This window comes from Lissotriton helveticus, chromosome 10 (genome assembly GCF_964261635.1).
Source record: "Lissotriton helveticus chromosome 10, aLisHel1.1, whole genome shotgun sequence".
In the NCBI taxonomy this organism is placed as follows: domain Eukaryota; kingdom Metazoa; phylum Chordata; class Amphibia; order Caudata; family Salamandridae; genus Lissotriton; species Lissotriton helveticus.
Window position 1 is genome coordinate 889,543,075 of NC_136071.1, and position 24,425 is coordinate 889,567,499.

Sequence of the window (24,425 nt, forward strand, 5' to 3'; positions counted from 1 at the left end):
CAAGACATGCTGTCTATGCTTTCCTAGAGGAAGATGTTACTTACCCTATAAGAATCTGTTAGTGGCTTGTAGTGCTGTAGTTTCACCTGCTATGCATACTACTGCCATCTAGTGTGTGCCCAGATGTGTGCAAGTTGTTTTACTTTGAAAAAGTATCTCGAATCACGAGGTACTGTGGCTCCTTTTCTTGTTGCTAATGTGCGTTGACATCGACTACATTCTTAGAGTGTTTTCGTGCACAGCGGGAGAGGATGAATGTGGGGTGAAGCGATGTATAGAGAGAAGTCCATGCAAAAGAGAGAAGGCTAAAGAAGGGTGATTACTGCAGCAGCCACAGATGTCTGAAATAGGAGGGTAGACGCATGTACAGCTACAGCACTATATGCCAGGTATAGCTGTTTACAGTAAGTAACATTTTGCGTTCAAAGCATGTGTGGCTGTAGATGCACATGCTCTGCATATACTGTTAAGCAGTCATCCCCAAAAAGTGGTGGCTAGCCTGTGGGTGTTGCAGAGGACTGAAACAGTGTACAGAGTACTGCCTGCCAACATTTGCGGGCTGGCACATCCACACAGTGGTTTTTTGTGAAGGTGTATGGTGTGAACCATGTAGCTGCCTTACAGATGTCAGCTATCAGGATGTTTTCCAAGAAAGCCATAAAGGCCCCTTTTTCCAGCTGGAGTGGGCTCTAGGAGGAATAGGCAGGTTTGGATACTTTTGACTATACATCTGGCTATGCCTGATTTAGATAGAGCTTTCCAATAATGGTGTTTGGAAAATACAAGGAGGAGTTGTTAGTCTTTCTGAAAAGTTTTGCCCTGTCCAAATAGTACACGAGGGCTCACTTTACATCTAAGGTGTGAAGAACCCATTCCGGTCGTGGAGAGAAAAGGGGAAGTTCAATGGACTGACTAAGGTGCAACAGGGCGAGCACCTTTGGAAGGAATTTGGGGTTGGTGCAAAGGACAACCCTATCTGAAAGAAAGGATCTTCTCATGTTAATGCCTGGAGCTCACTTACATGCCTGAGTGAAGTAATGGCAACGAGGAATGCTACCTTCCAAGAAAGAAATTGAAGGGAGAGGATTGGAGGGGTCAAACAGGGAGCTGCATAAAAATGTGCGGACAATGTTGAGATTCCACGCCGGGCCGGGGGGACCTGAGGCTGGATGACACTCTTGAGGCCTTCCATAAAGTTCTTAATGATTGGTATTTGGAAGAGGGAGACATGCTGCCTGTTCTGAAGATAGGCAGCCACTGCGGCCAAGTGAAAGCGAATGGAAGTGAATGCCAGACCACGCGTCTGCAAGTGGAGTAGGTAAGAGATGATGTCTTGGACCTTGGGGGTCAAAAGGTAACTTTGTTTGGAATTACAATAATGGAAAGTGTTTCCATTTGGCAGTGTTACAAGTGCATGTGATAGGCCTGCAGGCTTCCTTCAGGATGCTGATGCATTCGGAAGGTCGGTTAAAGTATCTGAAATCTAGGACCTTAGAAGCCAGATCGCGATTAACAGTGTGCACGCGGATGTTGAGTGTCCTGAGGCGGAAGCCGGGACTGTATGTTGTGAGTGAGCAGCAGATTCGCTTTTAAAGTGTATTTACATACTTTGTACTTTGCTTTTTAAACTGACCCATTGATCAGGCTGGGTACTATTTTAAAACTTACTTCTGTTCTTTGCTCCTCCGATCCTGCTCGCCCAATTGCATCCGATTAGGCGCTGCCGGTTTCCAGAGCTGAAGCCACCATCTTAGGTGAGGAGCAGGTGAGCGGTACAGTGCTCGGCCCCTCCCACCTCTATGTCCATAATATGATGCTTCCACCCAGGAAGCGCAGCGGATGAGCGCAGGGCGCGCGTCGACGGCGCGCCAAAGACGCGCCAAAGACAAGCCCGTCTGCGCCCGTCCGCGACCAGCCGGGACTAGGGGCTGTCCATGCTGCCCGTCCTATTCACTATTCTAGGGAAGTCCTTACGGAATATAATAAAGTTCAGGGCCACCTGCCGATGGAGACACTCAGACGGGTCAGTAGGAATGACATTCTAACTAAGGGTTGTTCTCCGGCAGCCCCTGTAAATAGCCAGGCAAATCCCGGTCTACATCCCCACTCACTTGCAATCCTTTATCTAAACACTCGCTCCATGGTGAAACACCAGATGGACATCTTCCTTCTGTTGGACATGGAGAAACCGGATATTCTCCTACTTACCGAGATGTGGTTGACTCCAGACTCCGCCCCTGACATAATAGCAGCCCTTCCACCTAATTATTATATTATCCATGCAGATCGGGACACGGGGAAAGGGGGCGGGGGAGTAGCGGCAGTTATCCGTACAGGTTTGGAAGTTACCACCCTGACCTGCCTAACGTTATCAAATACGGATAATTTAGTGCTAAAAATTGACTTTTCCCATTTGACGATGGCATGTGTCCTCCTGTATAGACCTCTTAACTTGATGCCAACATTCCCTATGACACTGAGTGATCAAGTTGCTATTCTAGCACTGGATCATGCCAGGATTTTCTTAGTAGGCGATCTAAACTATTGGTACAATTATCCTATGGAAAGCCCTCAATCGGCCAAATTGACTGAACTCATGTCTAACTTAAATTTTTCACAATTAGTGCTCTCTCCTACTCATCGCAAGGGCCACATTTTAGACCAGGTATGGACCAACACCACTTGTGTAACTACCCCGACAACCCTCCCATGTCTTTGGTCAGACCATCACCCTTGCGAGGACTACCATACCGGTCACAGGTGGTTTAGCTAGGAAATGGAATGCTATGGATAGAGCAGCATTTTTACAATCACTAGCCAATACCACTCCCACCCTTCATTGTGATATTAATCTCTCAGAATCCAATCAGGATGGCTTCAAGCTGCTAGTGACTTACATGCCCCCTACAAAAAAGTCAGACTGGCACGGCGCGCTGACGCTCAAAGATGGTTTTCCTCTGATTTAAAATCCAGGAAATCAGCCCTGCGGCAGTTGGAACGACAATGGCGTCGCAACTATGACCCTGAGTTAAAGATCAAATATACAAGGGTCAGGAAGGAATATAGGAATGCCATTTCCGCTGCGAAGGTGGACTACTTTTCTTCTCGAGTTCTTAAATCATCAAATAGATCTAAGGATATCTTTACCATTCTCAATGAATTAAAGAACATGGATAATGTCCGCCCCAGGATAACTCCGACCCAGTCTCTTTGAGACTCACTTAAAACTTACTTCAGTGAGAAAATTGTAGACATTAAAGCCAGCATCCCCCAGCCTGTGACTCCAATTATTACCGGTACGGCAATCAAGAACAGCCCTGGCACTCTCAGTAGTTTCCCACCTATCACCCAGGATCAATTTCAGGAACTACTAACAAGAGTCAAATCCGGTGCCCCCTCGCACAGCTGCCCCCCTTATATCCTGCAAGAGTGTTTTTCCGCCCTCCCTTACACTCCTGAATGATTCTCTGACTTCCGGACTAGTCCCTTTGGCCTTCAAGGAAGCCACGGTCATAACACTATTAAAAAATTCTGGGGCTGATCCTCTTGTAAGGACCCATCTCCTTACTGCCCTTTCTGGCAAAGGTGTTGGAGGCTCACGTAGCTAAATGCCTCTCTAATTTCTTAGAGGAATCTGGCTGCTTTGAGCCCCACCAAGCAGGGTTCCGGCCGGCACACTCCACAGAGGCAGTGGTAACCACAGTCCTGGATACTCTCCGGGACTGTGCGGACAGGCGTTCTCCCCAGGCTCTGGTGCTGCTGGATCTGTCGGCCGCGTTTGACACGGTCGATCACAACATCTTGATCGACCGTGTCGGACAGGCCGGCATCCGGGACACTGCGGCCTGCTGGTTGATGTCCTTTTTGGAGAACCGATCACAAGCAGTGCGGCTTGGAGACCTAACTGGTTCAAAACAGTTTATTACATGCGGAGTCCCACAGGGCTCCTCCCTATCACCCCACCTGTTCAATCTCTACATCCTCCCACTGATTCAGGCCCTTAGAGATGAGCAGGTGAAGGTTTTTAACTATGCTGATGATTTACAGCTGTTATTTACGATTGATAACTCTGAAACCTCCATCCTGCACTTTCAAACGACCATGAGGTACATCAAAGCATGGATGGACCAAAACCAGCTGAAATTAAACCCGGGAAAAACCGAGCTAGTCCTCACTGGAGATAGCGCCAAATACTGGGGCCCCCAATACTGGCCATCGGATTTGGGTCAAGCCCCGACCCCCTCACCATCGGCTAAAACGCTTGGGGTCACTGTAGACTGCGATCTTTCGCTAAAAACACAAGTGGGCCAGTTGGTCTCTAAGTGCTTTTTCCAATAAAAAAAAATCCGGAAGGTCCGACGTCTTCTCACCTTGGAGGCAATTACTCAGGTAGTGATCGCCACCGTTCTGTCCCATCTGGACTACGCGAACTCCATTTATTTAGTTCTCCCCCTCTACTTGTCCAAACGTCTCCAGATGGTACAGAACTATGCCGCTAGACTGATTTTGAATCAACCTAGGTGGCACGCAGCCACTCCCTTACTCACGAAACTCCATTGGCTTCCAGTGACTCAACGTTGTGCTTTTAAAACAGGATGTATGATTTTTAAATCCTTACACAGCAAAAGTCCCAAATTCATTGACCAACTGATTACAAAGTATGTACCATCTCGCAACCTCCGCTCATCCCATCACAGCCTCCTTCAGATGCCCTCCTTTAAACTCAAACGCTCTGGTGGTTGCAGGTTTGCAATATTGGCCCCTTGTCTGTGGAACTCCTTCCCTCTTGAGATTCGGACCTGTCAGGAACTCCTCTCATTTCGGAAAGCTTTGAAGACCTGGCTTTAAAGACAAGCATACCAATAACTTTCTTCATCTCACATTCTCGATTATGTTACTGTTGATCGCAGCGCCAAGAAACCAATCGGTGATAGTGCGCTTAACAAATGCTTTATTAACATAACATAACATAGCAAGACTGAGCAACCTAGGGTCCTGTGACCTGTGACGTGACCTGTGTGTGTTTGCGACATTGATGGTGAGTGGCGCTCTTGATCTGGCAATCATCCAGGTAAGGAAAGACGTGGATGTCCTGTCCAAGTCTGGGTGCTGATTTCTTCTCGGTTCTGCATGAGAAACTCTGCTCTGTTGTGGAGCCTCTTGTGTGGAACCACTGAGAGTTCCAGCAGGGTTGTGGACCAGGGCTGGCAGACCCAAGTGTGGCCAACCGGGATGAGGGTGAGGGATGTCTGTTGCAGCATCCGAACCACCAACAGAAGTAGGGGGAAAGGTAGAAAGGGAGGGTAAATATCCTTGACCAATTCATCCATAGTGTGTTGCCCATTCATTCTGTGTGTGGGAACCTGGAGGTGAAGTCTGTGCATTTTGCGTTTTCTGCAGAGGTGATGAGGTCTGCCTCTGGGAAACCCCACTGCTAGAAATTCAGGAGGATGGCTCATGGGTGGAGTTCCCACTCATGGACTTGATGCTGCTTCCTACTGAGGAGGATGGCAAAGTCATTGTCCACTCCCAGGAGTACTCCGCCAACAGGTGCATGTTGCACCAAAGAGACCACAACCAAATGCTCTGGCCAAGCAGAGAGAGCTAGGGAGAACAGGTGCTGCTCTGTTTCTGAAGATAGTACATTGCTGTCATGTTGCCTGTCTGGATGAGTACAACATAGCTGGTAAGGTGGGGGCAGGAAAGCATTCAATGCTAGATGGACGGCTAATAGTTCCAGGTTATTAATGTGTAGACCCTGGTGTCCGGGCTCACATTGGCCTTGGATAGTCAGGTCCTGTAAGTGCGCCCCGCCCACCCCACGAGGGAGCCATCAATTAAAATGGTCATCTGCAGAAGTGGGTCGAGAAAATAATACCCCTGCAACAGGTTGTTGGTGTTTCACCACTGCAAAGAGAGATGGGTGCAGTGGCCTATCAACACTAGATTAGCACAATGACCCTCTGCTTGAGTCCATTGCTGTGGTAGGCATTCCTCGAATGGACACATGTGCAACCTGGCTTGGGGGATTAGCAATAGTGGAGGCCATAATACTAAGGAAGTGCAGGATTGTCCTGACAGTGACCTGATAATCTGGTTGGAGGAGAGGAAACAGTGCCTGGAAAGACTCTATTTAGCAGTGTTTGTATAGGCCAAACTGATTTATGAGTTGAGAATTGTTTCTAGGTAGGGTTGAATCTGGAAGGGATGGAGATGGGATTTGGTCACGTTGATCATAAACCCTAGCTCGTGCAAAAGGTTGATCGTGACCTGTGTGTGTTTGCGACATTGATGGTGAGTGGCGCTCTTGATCTGGCAATCATCCTGGTAAGGAAAGACGTGGATGTCCTGTCTAAGCAAGTGAGCGGCCACTACTGTGAGGCGATTGTAAACACCCGAGGTGCAGTGGTGTCACCGAAGGGAAGCACCTTGAAAATGTATTGTTTTCCGCTGACCACAAAAATGAGATGGAGGCGAGGCAGCGGGTGGATTGGTATGTGGAAGTAGGAGTGTTTCAGGTAAGGAGCGGCCATGAAGTTGCCTTGCTGTGGCAGCGGAATAACATCCTGAAGAGTAACCATGTGAAAGTGCTCTGATAGGATGTATTCATTGAGGGGACTGAGGTCTAGAATAGGTCTGAGGGAGCTGTCCATCTTGGGGACCAGGAAGTACAGCGAGTAGACTCCTGTGCCCTGCAGATGAAGTGGGACCGGCTCTATGGACCCTTTGAGGAGTATTGCTGTGACCTCTTTCCTGAGCAGATGGTGTTGTGAGGTGAGTCTGTGCTTGCGAGATGGCATGGTGGGAGGTGTGGAAGTAAGCTCCAGACAGTAACCCTTTTGGATAATGTCTAACACTCACTGGTCAGAGGTGACATTCCTCCACTTTGGGAAGGCGCTTTGTAGACACCCCTACAGGTATTGTGTGATCTGGAGGCGAGATCATTGAGTCCATTGCTGTGGTAGGCATTCCTCGAATGGACACATGTGCAACCTGGCTTGGGGGATTAGCAATAGTGGAGGCCATAATGCTAAGGAAGTGCAGGATTGTCCTGACAGTGACCTGATAATCTGGTTGGAGGAGAGGAAATAAAAGAGACAAATCTCTTCTGATTGTTGTGACAATTGGCCAAACTACATCCCTGGACACACCCTCGCGCCAGCAGGAAACTCAAAATTATCACCTAAATCAGATGAAAAAATAAAAGTCATGGCGGCAAAACACTCAGGTCCTGATTATATGTGCAGAGTGGAATAACCAAGCGGAATTCCTCTCTGCAGCAATAGAAAGGTTCTGATCTGCAGTTCCTGCTCCAAAATCAACCAGGTGTGGTAACAACGGGCCCACTTTAACCTGCCTGAAAATCTAACAGGTGAATAAAAAAAATCGCCCAAGGCTTCGGCCAAGCCAAAGAACCCACACCGGTACAGCCCTGCTCTTGGGCAATATAGGAGCATGGAATTCTTCCCCTGACGGAACTATTTGTCTCCCAACCTCTATCAACACCCCACAGACAAGCCCGAAACAAACATTTACCACCCGCTAAGGGCAGAACCCCTTGTTTTATTCCTAGCATTGTGTTTAATTTCAACTTCAGTTTGTGCTCATATGTGCTTCTATATGAGATATAAATGTTGTCTTTCCTGGGATTTCAGCCTTGTGCGGTTCTCATAAAGGCCTCAATTCCCGTGCTCCTAGAATAAGTATCACAAAACCCTGTAAAATGCTGTTTGCAAGGTATCAGGTCGGCTTTTGCGTCCGATTTTACGCTTGGGAGCACGTGAATAACAGGATAGAATGGTATCTTCATCAGTTTCATTTTGGTATGGTTGCCCCCTTACCTTATTTTACATGCACAATTACCACCAGTTAGTTTCTGGAGGAAATTTAACGTGCAAAACACCGAAAACGAGTGCAATTTGCTTATGAACACTTGGAGCAAAGTCATGATTAGACACAGCTTACGCCCAATTTTACACTTACTAAGAGGCATAGTATGGGACCACAAGTGTGTTATTATTATTAGTGCAGAAATGATCTTCATGCACCTTAAAAGCCTAGGCGAAGAATTCTTATAAAACCTTAATTTTAATTTGCAAGTAAAGTTTCTATGAAGTTTTCACAGAACAGGTTTGTTCCACTTTCACATTTTCCAGTGACAATCAACAGCATTCCTACAAACCCTAAACATCTGAATTCTTGAGCACGTACAACAGATGCAACGGCCTGCGTAATAGGAAGGCCAGAGCCAGAGAGCGGAGACAAAAATAACTTCTGGTTTCTTAAGAATAAAATCCAATTTGTATTCGTAGCGCTTCATCTGCCACTTTGTGTTTGGCATCGGAGTCTGATCAAACACTGTCTCACAACAGATGATAATGTCAGGAGTGCTGGGTGACACCGACCTCTTCATCTGTGATACACGCCGCCCGCACCACAGTCTGCCACCTTCCTTCATTACTCACCAGCTGCGAGTTGATTAACCTGGTGGCCACTTCCTTGTGGCAAGCCACCGTGCACAGATAGCAGAGCAGATTCAGCTTAGCTCGGGGCGCCCCTGTGGTCTTGTCAGTGGAGTCAATCAATGAAGAGGCTTGCTGCAGGAACGCATTCCAGTCTGCTGCTTTCATGGAGGCCAGCTTCTCGGCTAAAAATATACAGCAGAAAAGCATGATGTAGATAGTAAAACATAAACAACCTTTTTAGCACAGTCACTGAACGCAAAATCACTAACCAATAGTTTTTTTTTTTTAAAGTCATTTTTACAGATTATTTCCATAGAATCACTTTAATCAACACATGCCTAAACATCGGGAAATGTGTGAGATGAGATCCATACAGATACCTACCCATGGCCCAAGGGAGGGTCAAGCCCCAGGGCCAGCTTGTGATGAAGATTGACCAGCCGTTCCCCAATACCCTGAGACCATGACCTCAGTGGTCTTCTTTGTCTCATCACACACTGCACATACACAGGGGATCCATTCCCTTACCCTGCACTTCCAGCACTGGGTAGTCTGGGGGTGGGAGAGATTTCCAGAGGGATTGGCCATGCATATAGCACACACTGGTAAGCCTTGTCCATTCCTCAATCACTTTGTGGATGGACCAGTAAACAACCTCCACTATACCATCGCCGTGGTGGACTTTGCCCATTGCTCACTTAGGATACCAAACTGCTTAGTCGTGAGAGATGCATCCAGTCTCAAAACTTGCAGTGCATTCATCTTGTAGAAAAGTGCAGCAGGTCCCTGTGCTTGATGAAGCTGCCATCTTTTATGGATAGAGTAGACGTTATGCTGGGAATTAACATTCTCACAGCAATGTCTACTAGAATGGATAAATTCAACAGTCACACAGCATGTATACCATTCAACAGCTCCACTTCGAATTAACAAAGTTAACAATCAGCGGAACTGAGGAGAACTATGACGAAATGGGAGGCCATTTCTGGAGCTCAAGTCAGAGATGGCAGAGTGTTAGGCAGGCAGCATGAGGAATTACATGTCCAGTGTGATTAGAACAAATGGAACTTATCAGGGTCCATGGGCTGCAGGGTCCATGGGCTGCTATTGGTGCATGGAGTGGGAGGCGACCCAACCTTAAAGGCCGTATTGGGAGTGGCCACACCACACGAAACCATGAGAAAGCAGTATTGTGGTAAAGGGTCAAGACTCCAACAGTGAAAATGGTAGGCGGCAGCCAGATTACTGCTGTAAAAATGGACACGTTTATGCAACAAGTTTGACTGGAGACTCCTGGAAAAACTCAGAAGTAATACTGAGTCAAGAGGGAAAAGAAATCCTGCATGGCTTAAGCACTCAATAGGGGCTATGGGAGCTATTCAAGCACCTGCAGGGGAACTGTCCGCAGACAACCCTCCTTGGACTCAAATGGTCTATGTCAGAGTGCCTCGTAACAAATGTGGAAAGTAGTAGCCCATGGCTCCCTAGCTTCCCTTTACTGGCTAAGGGGATGAGTTCCGGGCAGGAGTTTCCCAAACTGACATTATCTTCTTGCATGCATGTGAGAAGGAGGTTCCTGGAAGAAACTAGCAACTTTCTTCTAGATCCTTGTGTGAGTTATCGGCAAAGTCATCCATAAGTAATGGTAGTAAATGGCAGCTCCCTGATGTTACTTATCAGGTAGGGGGATCCCATTTTCTACTAGGTCAAACAAAAAGGGTATTATCTCCAGACACATCAGGAAAAATATTTTACCTGTCTCGCAAAAACACACTTTCTACTAGAGAGGGTTTTGATGCCTGCTTTCATCTTAGAGGAGAAAACACCACAAAGATTATTGAGCTGCTGTCACTGGTCTGAGAAACTTGTGTTCCATCAATACTTGTCTCAAATATGAAGGTGGTTCAAGAGACTAATGGAGTTATGTCAAGGGCAGCGAAGGGTGGAGTACTCTCATTGCAGATACAGATACCCAGGTGGAGGAGGTCACTTTGATACACTGTTAATGTGCTCTCTCTCCCCATGCTCCTTCCATTAAGAGATCTCTTGTTGGTACTTCAACATAAACAAGAAGAAAGCCTCCTACAGAAGGTCGCACATATGCACCATCAGCAAAGAGAGCTGTGAGAAAAGTGTCCCAGTATTTCTAGAGAAAGCCATTGAGACAAGTGGAAATCTACTCGATGTTCTATTAAGATGAGAGCCCCAATCAGCCAGCGTTTGCATGGCAACTCTTGTAAAATCATGTTTTTGCTGATGCCAGCAGCTTGGAAGTTGATACTGTAAAGTTTTCCTAAGTGATTTGTCATATCAATATTTGTCCAGGGCTTACCTCGCACAGCGTGAGCCATGATTTCAAAAAGCGTATCACTTGGCAGGCTCCACCAGCACTCACAATGTTTCTGGTTGACTTGATTTTTTGTGAGTTGAGCAGGCTAGACAATTCACGCTCCCCCACCACAAGTCGTGCCAGGAGTTTAGGCCGGTTAAAGACTACTCAAGGCTTGCAAATTGTTCAATGGCTCACGCATTAGGAACCAATTAGGACAACCTTGCCGATAAGGTGAGGAAGGAACGCTTTCAATGCTAGGGGAATAGCTTGAAGCTCTGGGTAGTTGATGTTGAGACCCAGGTGTTTGGTGTCCCAGAGACCCTGTAGTGTGAGGTCCTGCAAGTGTATATCCCATCCCATGAGTGATGAGTCTGTTGCGACAGTAATGTGAGCAACAGGGTCGAGGAAAGGCCGCCCTTGTAAGAGATTGTTGGTGTTCCACCACTGCAGAGGCTGACCAGTGCAGTGGGTTATCAACACTAGGGGCATGATTTAGATCTTGGCAGATGGGTTACTCCATCACAAAGGTGACTGATATCCCATCTGCTGAAACCTAAATCCCATAGGATATAACAGGATTTAAATTTTGGTGGACGGAATATCCACCACCGTTGTGATGGAGTAACCTGTCTGCCAAGATCTAAATCAGGCCCTAGATCTTCTAAGTGACCCTGTGATTGAGCTCACTGTTGAGCTAGGCACTCCTGTAACGGATGCATGTGTAATCATGCATGAGGTACTATGGCAATACAGGAGACCATCATACCTAAGAGACACATGACTATCCTCACTGTGAGTTGTTGTTTTGTTGGGAATTGGGGTATCAAACTTTGGATTCTTGCAGTATTGGGATAAGCTAATCCTACTTGTGTGTTTAGAATAGCCCCTGTGGTAGAACCAGCAGAGATGGACGATGAGGCTTGGTGACATTGATGATGAACCCTAAACGATGGAGCAGATCTATTGTAACTCGAGTGTGTAGTTGACACTGCTGATGAGTGGTGGCTTTGATAAGCCAATCGTCCAGTTTTGGAAATACGTAGACTTTCTGTCTGCGTAGTTGGACTGCTACCAACACTAGGCACTTGGTGAATACCTGAGGTGCAGTAGTCACCCCGAAAAGGAGGACTTTGAACTGATAATGCTTTACATACACCACAAATGTGAGTTATTTGCGATGGGCTATGTAAGTGAAAATAGGAGTCCTTTAGCTCTAGGGTAGTCATAAAGTCACCTTATTGCAGAAGTGGGATCACGTCTTGTAAATTGACCATATGGAAGTGCTCTCACAGGATGTACTTGGGTAGGAGCTTGAGGTCTAGAATTGGCCGTAAAGATCAGTCCTTTTTGGGGTATTAAGAAGAATAGAGAATATACCCCTGAACTCTGATGATGCAGAGGGAAGGGTTCCATAGCTCCTTTGAGAAGAGGAGCTTGGACTTCCTGTTTGAGCAATGATTGATGTTCGGGTGATGGCCTGCGAGTGTGAGGTGAAATGCTGGGAGGTGTGGTAATGAGCTCCAGACAAAAGTCACATTGGATAATGTCCAACACCCAAAGATCTGATGTATCTGTTTGCCATGTGGGTAAGAAATCTTGTAAGCGTCCCCAGATAGGTGGTATATGGTCGGGGTTGAGACGAGGGAAGTCATTGCTTGGCGGTGGTTGTTGCTACGCTTGGGGAAAACAGTATCACACAAAAAAAGAGAAAGGCATCTTGAGAACAAAACACTCTTCAATAACAGCATTCCATGCATATTAATGACACTAATCCTGAGATAATGAAAGTTTCATTACTTCAAACTTCCTATTGTCTAACGTGAATGAGAAACATGTGTAACACGGAAGAAGAACCCAATAGACACCCTAGCTTCATCTGCGTTGGGTACTGTTTTATTCCGTCCCTTTACCTGCTCTTTTAACCGCCTTTTTTTGCTTTCTGTATGATGTTTTTCTTCATTATGTTTGTAACCTTCTATTCCATTAAATCAACCTGCCTGCTATAGTATTTTTTGCAATTGTTCCACTGTCTAGATCGCTTTTTCTCCATACTCGCCTCTACTGTCTAGATCACTTTTGCTCTACACTCGTCTGCAACTCCAGGTTTTCTCTAGCCGGATATACACCCCAGTCATAACACCCTCCTGCATGTGACTTCCATAGATGTGGGAATTCTGCTAAAGCTGAGCTCTTTCTGTATTTACTTTTTCCTTTTCACTCCGTAACACCCGCCTACAACCCCGTGCCGGGAATACTCACTTCTGGTAAGGTTTGAATGGACGTTACGGTCTAGCTCTCCACCGTTATTTTGTTCTTAAGTGCTTCCGCTTTGCACGTCTATTTCCATTACCCATGAAATCGAGACGTTTAGACCACCCGCTTTTACCAAGGAGCATAGGTGAACCCTTTCCGAGCTCGCGTTTTCACGTCCTCATCAACTGCACAGAGTGGAGTTCTCTAACCCATTGCGGTTTTTACAGATCTCCCACTTATGGACTTACACATCTGTTAGCTCGTGTTCAGTACACTACTGCAACACTGGGGAAGGATGACCGTCACCCTTCCCGGCTGTCCATTCAAACGGTTAACCCGTCCTTACCAGGTCAGAATTATCACCGGTATTACGGTGAGTGCCCATTACTTTTCCCATTAGACGCACATCTTTACTGGAATCATTGACTCAACAGGGGGGCTCCATTACATTGAACGCCTCTCTGCATTTCTTTTTTCTTTTCCTTAGACTTTCATGCTACAGTTTTTCTTCATCACAGGTAGATTTGTGTTTTTATTGTCTGTCTGTTGGCTATCGTACTCTACCGCATGACAATTCCTTAACCTCATTCATTTATGTCGGGCTTATTTTCGCCACTTAATTTAGTACTGTTGCTCGGGAGCAATGTTTGACCATTATTATTTTCTGTTATGGATTACGGCCGACTGTGCTCTGTATCAAGGCATGTTTAGCGCATTTTTAGCCTGTTTTTGCTGATTTTCAGAATTTACCGCTTTGCATTTGAAACGTCTTGGCATGCTATATGGATTTTTTAAATGCTTTATTGTCGCCCTGTACACAGGCACCCACTTTGTTGCACATCATTCCACCATGCTGTGATATATACTGCTATTGCATTCCAGACTATTAGGCCCATATGTTATTCCGCCTTCCTTCTACATCGTCACATATTCACTTTTCTGTTGTCACGAGACGCTTCTCCTTGTGTGTTGTGAAGTCACAGTTTTGTACTTTCAACACCATAGGGTAGTCACGTGATTAGAGGCGTTTTCCATAATTCTCTGCCCAATTTTTTATTTTGTTTTTTGTTTTATGCACCACTATTTGGCTGTTTCTTGCTTTATACTATACCATATGCTTTGTGTCCTTCCCAGCCCTGAAGAGTCACAATTGTACTACTTTGTGATGAAACATGTGTCGGCTGTTTTTTTCTTTCTGTATTTAGCTGAATGGATATAAATAATCTTCATTAAGGTACTCCAGATGTCGACCTTCATAATTTCTGCATGAAAAGTTATTTAAATAGTGTTTTTTACACTAAAACCATCAATCTTAAAACGTGTGCACAGGACCGGTTTCTCGATTTTTTTCTGGTATCTTGGTGGTACTAGTAGATACACAGCTACCTGGAAAGACAGCCATCTTTTTGATGGTGGAGGAATCAGCTTCAAAGGTTTGGCAAGGATATGTCTGGTGTGAGGCTGGATGTGGATTTGCTTTTGTTTGGCATCCAGTTAATCTTGGAGTCTATGAGGAATGGGCTCCACAGGCCTGCTGGAAATGGCCTTGAAATTCAGCTCAGAAGATTATGGGTCCGACCCAAGATTTGGTACTGAAGCTCTGCTTGGCACTGAAGCGGTGCCAGTTGTTGGTGATGGTTGGTAGGCATCGAGAAGCGGGCGGGTGCCGAGTTGTACTTTGGAACCAAAGTTCTTGAAGTCACACATGCCACAAACTTCTCTATTCTGTCCACTCCAAACATGGCAACCCATCTTCCGGCATGAAGACCTCTGTAGCCCAAACCAGAGGTGTGGCTACCAAGGGGGCCACGCGGACCTGAACAAACGGATTGACAACTGGCTTTTCCTTTCTGTCCCTAGTAACAGCCTGCCTACTTAAACAGTAGAGCAGTCCCTCTTCCAAGTGTTGCTACTTGCCCTTTACAGAGGGCTTGAGCCCCTTTGAGCTCCTGTTTGGCAGCCCTGTTAGAGGACCTCTCAGCATTGTCAGAGAGGGGTGAGCGAAAGCTCCTAGGAACCCCCAACAAGATGTAGTCACCTACATGTCAGCCCTCAGAGCTCAAATGAAGTGCTTCAGGAAGGAAGCCACTGAGAATCTTGAGACAAGCCAGGAGTTGATGAAGCAGTCATCAGAACAGAAGGTCACTCTAGCAGATTACCAACCTCGCCCAAAAGTGTACATAATGGAGCCCGTGGATAACCAAGTCCTACTGGACAGTGTCTTGATTGATCATGGAGAAAGAGTGAGGTCACCTATCCCGGTGGACCTCCAGTCACCCACACTATGGGAGATCTGAGTTAACAATGCTCATGGTGACAGGTGGTGGTGAGGATGAACACCTCACAGACATACGGTCTTCCAAGGAACAGGAAGGGTCAGTGAAGTGACTTGTACTCTCCCCTATTCTGACAGCAGAGCAGCATGTGGACTGTTGCTTGTTACTGGGCGGTTCTTTCTTTTGTCCCTTACCCTTGGGCTCACCGATTGGTGCACCCATGATACTTACACAGATTACAGCAGGCCACTCATAACCAAGATTTATAGGGTGTCTGATAAGGTGGGGGCCTGTCTCAAGAATGAAGTTCTTCTCAGATGCCGGAGCTGGGGGTGATTGGTCCCTGATCCAGCCCAGTGGTTTTGGTACGAAAGCCCCCGGGCACCACATCAGAGCGGAGATTCTCCATCTACTACAGGGACCTCAACTCGGTCACCAAAACTGATGCTCACCCCATTCCCAGAGCTAACTTGATGAAAGATTAGGGGTTGACAAGTTCTTTAGTACCCTTGACTTGACATAAGTGTATTAGCTGACTGTCCTAACTGAAGGGGGCAAGGAGAGGTCCACATTCTCCACCCCTAAAGAGCACCTCCAATTAGGAGTGATGCGCTTTGAGCTAAAGACGACTGTGCTACTTTCCAGAGGTTGATCCTAGTTGGGCTGGAAAATCTCCGTGCAGCCTATCTGGATGATATTGCTGTGTTCCGCTCTATTGGAGAGGACTACCTGTACAATCTCAAGGATGTGCTTCAGGCCCTGGAGCAGGCAGGCTTGACTAACCAGGCCAGTAAGTGCCAGATAGGGCAGGGCTTTATGGCATACGTGTGCCACAGAGTTGGTGGAAGCTATGTAGAACCTCTACAGCCCAAGACACAGACCAATATGGCTAGGGAGCCTCCTTAGACCCAGACCAAGGTGACAGCTTTCTTAGGCATCATTGGATACTTCAGGAGATTTGTCAAGGGGTATAGCACCATTATTCCCCCCTTGACTGACTTGACTTTCAAGAAGCAGGCAAAAAAGATGATTTGGAAAGAAGTAAGCCAAAAAGCTTGTGACACCCTGAAGGAAGCCATGTGTTGATATTGATCTTTTTTTTTTAAAACACATTTTATTGGCTGTATATGGTATCATCTGGGCAGCATCCCTGCATATACAGTTTGAAATAAAGGATAAAGCAAGAGTACCGCATTGGTATACAAAACTAATCACAATTTGCATATAACAACAACTTTGCGCCGACAATCCCGCACTCCATGTATGTGAGTGTGTATGTTTGAGTTCCCACATCGGGTTGACATTGATAGTTTGATAGTCTATAAAGCGTTTGATTGCCCTAGGGCATCTTGGCACTAGAGTCCATTACTGATGTCAGAAAACAGGCCTGTATAGATAATAGAAGAGGATGTGCTAGAGGGGCACAGCCCATGAGAAGAGCTAGGTTTTAAGTTGTTTCCTGAAATGCAGATGAGTGGGTCGGGCTTTAAGGTGCAATGGCACATTAATACACAGTTTAATCAAACGAGATGGCTGCTTAGGCTCCCGGCTCCGCCGACCTCCGTATCCCGCCGCAATATCCTGTACATTATCCTGATTTTACGCCTAGCCTCTGTGTACGTGAACTGTTCCGCACTCCGATGGTGAAATCCGGGAACTTTTATCGGCTGGTTTGACGAAGTTACATCGAGTTGTAGATTGTGGCCTACTCCAGCGGTGAAGCCGGGGCCTCGAGTACTTTCACAGCCGGGCTGCAGTGCAACAACATCGGCCGGGAGACCAAGGCTGGGTCCGGTCAATCGGAGTGGAGGCTTTGTTTAAGCCCGAATTTGGCGGCGATCGTTTCTATTGCTCAGCATCGATGGAGGAGTGACTCTGCTTGCTGTTGGCTGCGGTGGGGGTCCCCGTCCCGCGGACCCGGTATTGGGCCCGCCGGGGTTCGGTGGGTCGGGGTCTCTGGCCTGCGGCCTTAACCGGGTTGACCGTGGCTGCAAATAAAGACTGGTCACCCTCCGCATCTGCACGTTCGTGATCCTGTTTGTCCCCCCTGAGGATGCCAGATTCACCCGGGGAGGTGATTGTGATTGGTGTCGGGTGTGAGATTATGGATCGAACGGTGCTTTAGCCATCGCTGAGGTCAATATTGGCAGAAATTAGGGCGTTTCATTCTCATGTGGATGTCTTATTGTGCAAATTGGACACGCGCCTATCTGAGATGCTCCTGGTGGATCCGGACCCAGCCTTACTGTTGGAACAGCACTCTGCAGCCATTCAAACCGTGGCCATTTTGACTCCGTGCGAGAACCCCGTGAGGAAGCAAGTATTGAAACCATTGGATGGTGCCCTGGAGGAAGGTGTTCCCGCGGTCGTCAGTGTATTGCCGAACCTTCCACCACTATCGACTTTGGAGGTATCGAAAGGCGTTCCCCTCCCGGAGACTTTTGTTCTTGACTTTCCATTCATTTTGTGGTCGTCTTCTCCTTTCTTGGTGACTTTACGGCTCCTGGGCAAGATACATTGGGACTGTCCATCTAGGAGGGAGAGTTCTTCTGCGTCTGAAGTTCTTGTGGACTCACTGCCTACGAGTCGCCATAGATTGATTCTTGATGGCTCCCTTCTCCTCTATTACTCCTTTGTGTGCCTTTGGGTCTCGCTGGGGGGGGGTTCGTGTGCTGATTCGGAAGGGCCAAGGTTAAGATCAACTAGGTCGGGACGGGTTGGAGTGGCTTTTACGGGTGTTCGACCTGCAACTGTTTGATCTAAAAGGCTGGGGGGTGTATTACGGTGCCCCCTAATTTCTTCTATAAGTGTTGTCATACGTTGGTCTTTTAGTGATAGGGGGTGTCTGTTTCTGGCGGGGGGACTGAAGGGGCTGGGAGCTCAAACGGATAAGCCCTCCTCCACTTTTTTTCCTACTTTTAGGGTTTTAGTGTTTAGGGGCGACAGGCACGCTGCTAGTGGGGTTAGGCTGTAGCCATTTGCAGGGGTGCAGGGTGGGGGGTTGGAAAGGGTTTTTTATTTTGCCTTTTTTTTATTTCTATGGCCTTTTTCTTTCCTTCCCTTTCTCTTTCTTAAAGGATCACTATAGCTTGTGAATCATTCGGATTCTTATCGTGTACTTGTATTTAGTGCTTTTGCCTTTTATGATATCCTGATTCCTGGGTGGGCAGGCCCTGAGAACTGGCGCTCAACATTGAATGTATATTGTATTGTCGTTTGCATCGATCCATATGCTTTGGAGCCAATGTTCCATTATAGCGGTTCTTACGTGCATATCCTGTCTCTTGCCCTGTCCCCCGTAATCTTCTGTTTGATTGTATGGCACCTGTGTCTCATCCTGGGACTCAGTTGTGCATTCTAATACAAGTTCTATCCTGAATCGCTGCCGGACCTCGGGGTTGTCGGCTGATGAGCTGTGTCGTACTGTTCTATAGGGGGTCTTAATTTGTTTAGCGGCTGGCCCCTGCGGTTGTAGGCCCATGCTTGTATTTTTATTGAATGCTACAATAAAGGTCTTAAAAAAAAAATACACAGTTTAATGGTGGCAACAGAAAGAATTCTTCCTCCCCAGGATGCTTTCCCAATTTATGGCATTACCATTGATTTAGAGGAAGCAGAATGAAGGGATCTCCTGGAGATTTACCAGCAGAATTTGTTTCTCAAATAGCATGGGTCGGAATCGTAAAGGGCTTTGTGTGCCAAGCAGAGCTCTTTAAAGGCTACTCTTTTTCTGACTGGAAGCCAATGTAGCACCTCAGTAGTTTGGGAGACTGATGTAAATTTTGGGATGTTTATGAGAAGGTGGGCTGCCACATTTTGAAGTATTTGCAATTTATTCATCTGCCATTTTTGTATGCCCATATAAAAGGCATTACAGTAGTCAATCCTGGAGATAAATAATTCTGTGATTACTGTTTTCTTTTAATCAAGTGGGATTAACAGGAGAATCTTTTTCAGTGTTCTTAAAAGGTAAAAACAGGATGAAGTAATTTGATTGATCTGCTCTGAGAACGTGAAATCTCTATAAAAATCACCCCCAGATTTCTGACTTTGGTGAATCGAAGTGGAAGAGGGCCAAGCTCTTGTGGCCACCATGAAGGATTCCAAAAAGTGGTTTCTTTGCCAAAACGAAGGACCTTTGTCTTCTCAGAGTTTAATTTGAGACAATTGTCTCCCATCCAGTCTACCATCTCCTGCATACACTTGCTAAAATGTTTGTCAACCTCGGTGGGATCACCTGAGATCGAGACTATAATCTGTGTATCACCTGCCTAAGAAACAGTAAAAAAGCCAAGGTATCTGAAACCAGTACTTAAAGATACCTGACATCAGTAAGGCATTCCTTGTGCAGACAGATGCTTCAGACATGGTATTGGGGCTGTTTTGTAACAGGTAAGTGTTAAAAACCTGGACCAACCTGTAGCCTTCATTGGCATGTGGGTACTAACCAGGAAACAAAGGTGAAGTGCAATTTCAAGGGAAGCATTTGCAGATGTATGGGCTCTGCAGAAACTGATACCATACCTGTTTGGGACTCATTTCCAATTTTAAACAGACCATATGCCCCCTCAGCTGGCTGATGCACATGTGGGGTGAGAATCACAAACTGTTGAGTTGGTCTATCTCCCTACAGGGTATGGACTTGACGGTGGAAAATCGCCCTGGAAATGACCACGCCAGTGATGATTGTCTTTCCAGGTTTTTCAGGCTTAGAGACGAGACCTCCCATGATGTTGGATAGGCCTGTTCTGCTCTGTTCTGTTCTGGTTCTGCTGGGGGGACCATGTTGGAAATTGCCGTCTTTTGCATGGTGTAACCCCAAATCTTTGCCTTGACTCTTTTTGCTAGTTGTAGAGCTCTGTGCACTTTACCCCAGCTAACTGGTGGTAAAGTGCTAGCAAACCCCCTGTCAGCATGATGAAATTGATATACCACTAATAGGCATATTTAACTTACCTATATATCTCTAGGTTATGGTACAAGAGGGTACCCAAGCCTGTTGTAGTGTAGTTCCTATCATCCCAATAGGCTCTGCGCATTGGAATAATACCTACAGCAGTAAAGGCCTAGGCCAGACGTTAACTAGGTCTACTACTGTCGATACTAGACTTAAAGTTTTGGGTTTGCCAGCTTAGCTCAGAGTTCACTAGAAACTTTCTCGAATGTTCAAGGAGGACTTAACTTCCCTGATTAGACAAGAAGGGATTTAGTTTCTGACAACCATAGAACATGACAACTTTGCTCTCCCCTAATCAAGAGTAAATCTCGAGAGTCGTGTGAACAAAAGGCAATTTATTTTACTCAGTCAGTACGTGCATTCTTAGTCTCATCAGAATGTAGAGAAAAGGAAGAGACGGGCGTGTTCAATAAAAAGGTGTTATTTATTGATCAGTCTCTTTTCTCATACAAGAGAAATGGATCGATATTATTGCAATACTTATAGTTAAGTAAAGTGCATACATTAAAAGCAATAGTATAAAATAATACTGTAAAAACATTGATATGGTTTCTAAGCCATAAGATGTTTTAAAATGAATAAAATATATTACATACACATATACATTTGACTAAACGTGCTCAACTGGTGTTTCTAGATACGCCTACCCCGTGTACCTGACCTAAGCCTAATATGTGGGCGGGAATAGAAAGTTACAGTTTAAGTTAAGTTTGTTTTTGCCAAGTGAATAACTAAAGAATTCTCTGTGAGGGGTTATTCAGTTCTGTACCTGGAAGTTAGGATGAATGAGGAATGGTATCTCTCTCTCTCTGGTCTCGATATTCCAGGCTGCCTGCGAGGGCTACCCGGAAACGCCGGTGCTGGAATTCTCGGCAGGAGAAAGCAGCTTCTCTCAGCGCGTCAGGAAGGCGGGGCTGCTGCCAGCGGGGTCTGCTCTGCTCTTGGCTTCGGCAAGTATGGCTGCTCCGTCTCGTCACCACGCGTGTGTTTGCATAGGGCAAGATCGGTAATATTTATACCTTTAAGGTGCCGAGATTGACGTAAGGATGGACTTAGATACGTCAATAAGGATGTCATACGACTTGCTCGTTAGCACATTCTTTTACTGAAGTTCTCGGTGAAATCAAAACAATGGCCGCAGGGTTTTGCCCAGGTTGTCATAGGTTTGATTTGTTATGAGAACTCCGTATGCCTTATCAGGGGCTGGAGGAATATCGCTTGTCTAATTAGATCGCAAGCGTTATGACCTAATCAGATAACACGTTCCTGTGCCGTAGTGTGACTGCGTCAGATAACGGTATCTGCATCATGGGGGTTTTCTGCCTCATGGGCTGACTGCTAGTTAACTTGTTGGTTTGTTTAACTAGAATAGGGTCAGGAATAGGGGGATCGATTCAGAACCTATAGGAATACATGACACCCACTCCACGCTAACTATGGACATATTTACTAATCTAGGCATAGTATAACATAGTACAACATACTATAGAGTAGTGTGTATACCTTACCACCCCAAAATACATAAATGCATTTTGAAATTCTTCAAATATACGGAAAATTTGCAGACATATATAATGTATGCACTCAAGCTATGGAATAATGCTAAAGTAATCACGCATTTGTATACATTATTGCTTATTTGGTATATGAGAATTACACATGAAATGGTTTCTTAAATACAGAAAAAAGTTTCGAGACCATTCCATCACAGAATAAAATATTTGTGAACATACCAGCGGGCAGTTAAAGTCTATAAAGTATCTAAAAATAGAAATCTTAGTTCTTTAGGAATAGTTTCTTACTTTAAGCAGAAGATAAGTGTCCCGAAAAACCGAAAAAATGAATTGGGGCTTCTGAAAGAGTTGCTGTCCGTGAACTGGAGTGAAAAATAGTTCATGTGACTATTATTTAAATTTGAAGGCCGAATTCAGGGAACGCCGTGTGCGAGTTTGCTCAAAAGTCTCTATTTCTGTTCGGGGGAGAACATCATATCATTTAGGCTTTCGAAAAAACTGTCAACAGCTTCCTGGGAAAGTTCTACTAACTCGGAAATAGGTGTAATCATGCATTCTTGTGCATGATTGTCTCCATTGACATTCTGATTCGCATTGCTGACAGAAGGTCGTACCTGTTCGATGCTGCTTTCATCTTGAACTTCACTACCCATCAATCGCAGTGGTGAAGCTTCCACGAATGCCGTCATCAGGATTGGTAGCCTTTGAGGGCAGCACAAAGCATGAACCTTGATCGGGCTCAACAATGTTTCTGCATCCATCGGCGCATCCGATTGTAGCGTCAGACATGTGTCTAACACGCATTCTTCTCCGCATAGCAGACACCTTAATACAGGTAAAACACATCTTTGCCACATTGGTCGAAATGATAGAAACCAAGTCATGTTCAGGTCTCTAAGCCTGGAGAGTCCCAGGATTTTTGATATCCGGTCCCGGTATCCAATGGCTAGGATTGTTTCTTCTCTTGTCGCCAGAGTTTTGTCTGTGACATGGGTTGCCATAACGAAAAATAAGGACTAAGAATAGGATTCCTGCAATTAGTCCCAGGATCAGGGGAAGTCCGCCAAAAATCGAATGGACGAAATCTGGAAAAATACCCAGTATGGCTTTGAATGGTGTTAATGCCATTGAAAATACTGTCTTAAATACCTTTGAGACCCCATTGGTATCAGAAATATTTAAGATTTCATTCAGGATTTCCGCGAAATGTACGGGGGAATTAGTTGATAATAATGTATGTATCTCTGCAGTCGTCCTTGCGACTTGTAGATCATACGTCTCTTTTGATGACGAGAGCCTGGTAGGCGTCTGAAGAAGCACTGTTTTCATTCTGCTTAAAGTATCTATTCGAATAGAAGTAATTTTCAAATCGGGCCATGCCCTTGCCTCCCTGTCTGGGAAGGAGCTGGGGAACAACGAGCGTCCACAGCACTTGACCTTCGCAGTAGTAGTTACTAGATAAGGAGTCCCGGGCATAAGACTACAACATCTGCGGTCTACAATTAGAATGTAACTCCCATTATAGAGTCTTTGAAAGAATGGTTCTATTTCTGTTGCAGGTGCGCCTTGCTGGTGACATGAAAGGTTGTATGAATTCCCTTCACAGGCTCCATGCAGACTAATTCCGTTACACAGAAGTGTGCCACTCAGTGACATCGCACAATTGTTGCCACTAAGAAACACTTTCTGTCCTTTATTACTGACACATGCATGTGAATAGGGCAGGTTCCATGTTGTTTTAAGGTACCCCTTTCCCAATTTCTCGTACATGCCAGCCTGTATATATTTTTGGCAGTATTGAAACCTGAAGGTTGAGATTGGAATATTTATTATCCCATGTATTATCCATTCACTGACAGGTCGTTCTGACATTGTCACTGGTAATCTTTCGAGTTTTTCAATGCTCAAGATTGTATAATCAGCACCCTTTTGTGCCATACTGATTTGTCTATCAGTAAGGTTAAAGATTTGGAATAATGACGTTGTGTTGATTAAACGCCAAGGCACATAGCCTGAACGCAGATTTTGTAACGTCCAGCCAAGCTGTACAATAGAACGCAATTGTGACTGACCGTGTTGTAATAACAGTAAGTCTTGCGATAATATATCGATTGCTGAAGACACAATGCTGTCCAAAGAAAAAATTCTGGAGGACAGAGTCATTAACCCATTGTCCACTACAGAAAGTGATTTTTCCAAATTTATACGGTCAATTTCCCGTATTCTCTCTGCTGTTTCAATTTGAGTAACCTTCCAGGCCTCATTGTATGCTGCATATACAGAGGCTGCTATGAAACGCTTTTGACGCTGTTTGCGTGGTCCCATAGTGAAATCACGCAAGTCAGCACCATCAGTAAGTAAAGTTAGGTGTTGCTTAATTTCTGCCAGTGTGGAAGTTTGTAGCCATTGAAGGCATAATTTGCCCACACTGTAGGTGGTTATTATCCCTGGGTGATGTCTTTGAGGATATCTAGGGTCTGGCCTGGTCATTTTGAACCCCTGCGTTTTGTTCAGGAATCTGTCTTGACAGTTATTAGTATCTGTGGGCCAGATCAACCACTGTTTCCAATCAGGATGTGTTCTGTTTTGATTTAATATATGGTTTACGTCTATCTCTTCATCTGTGTC

The 24,425-nt window shown here is 45.6% G+C and overlaps 1 protein-coding gene across 5 annotated transcripts in view; it reads right to left on the reverse strand.

Moving 5' to 3' along the window:
• The window catches only part of ULK4 (unc-51 like kinase 4), a 2,246,396-nt gene that overhangs the window by 1,756,498 nt on the left and 465,473 nt on the right, over positions 1-24,425 (reverse strand). For all 5 annotated transcript variants that reach the window (XM_078663530.1, XM_078663529.1, XM_078663527.1 and 2 more), the window contains one exon: positions 8,466-8,647. In XM_078663530.1, coding sequence (XP_078519656.1) covers positions 8,466-8,647 — 182 coding nt within the window. The remainder of the gene's footprint in view (positions 1-8,465; positions 8,648-24,425) is intronic.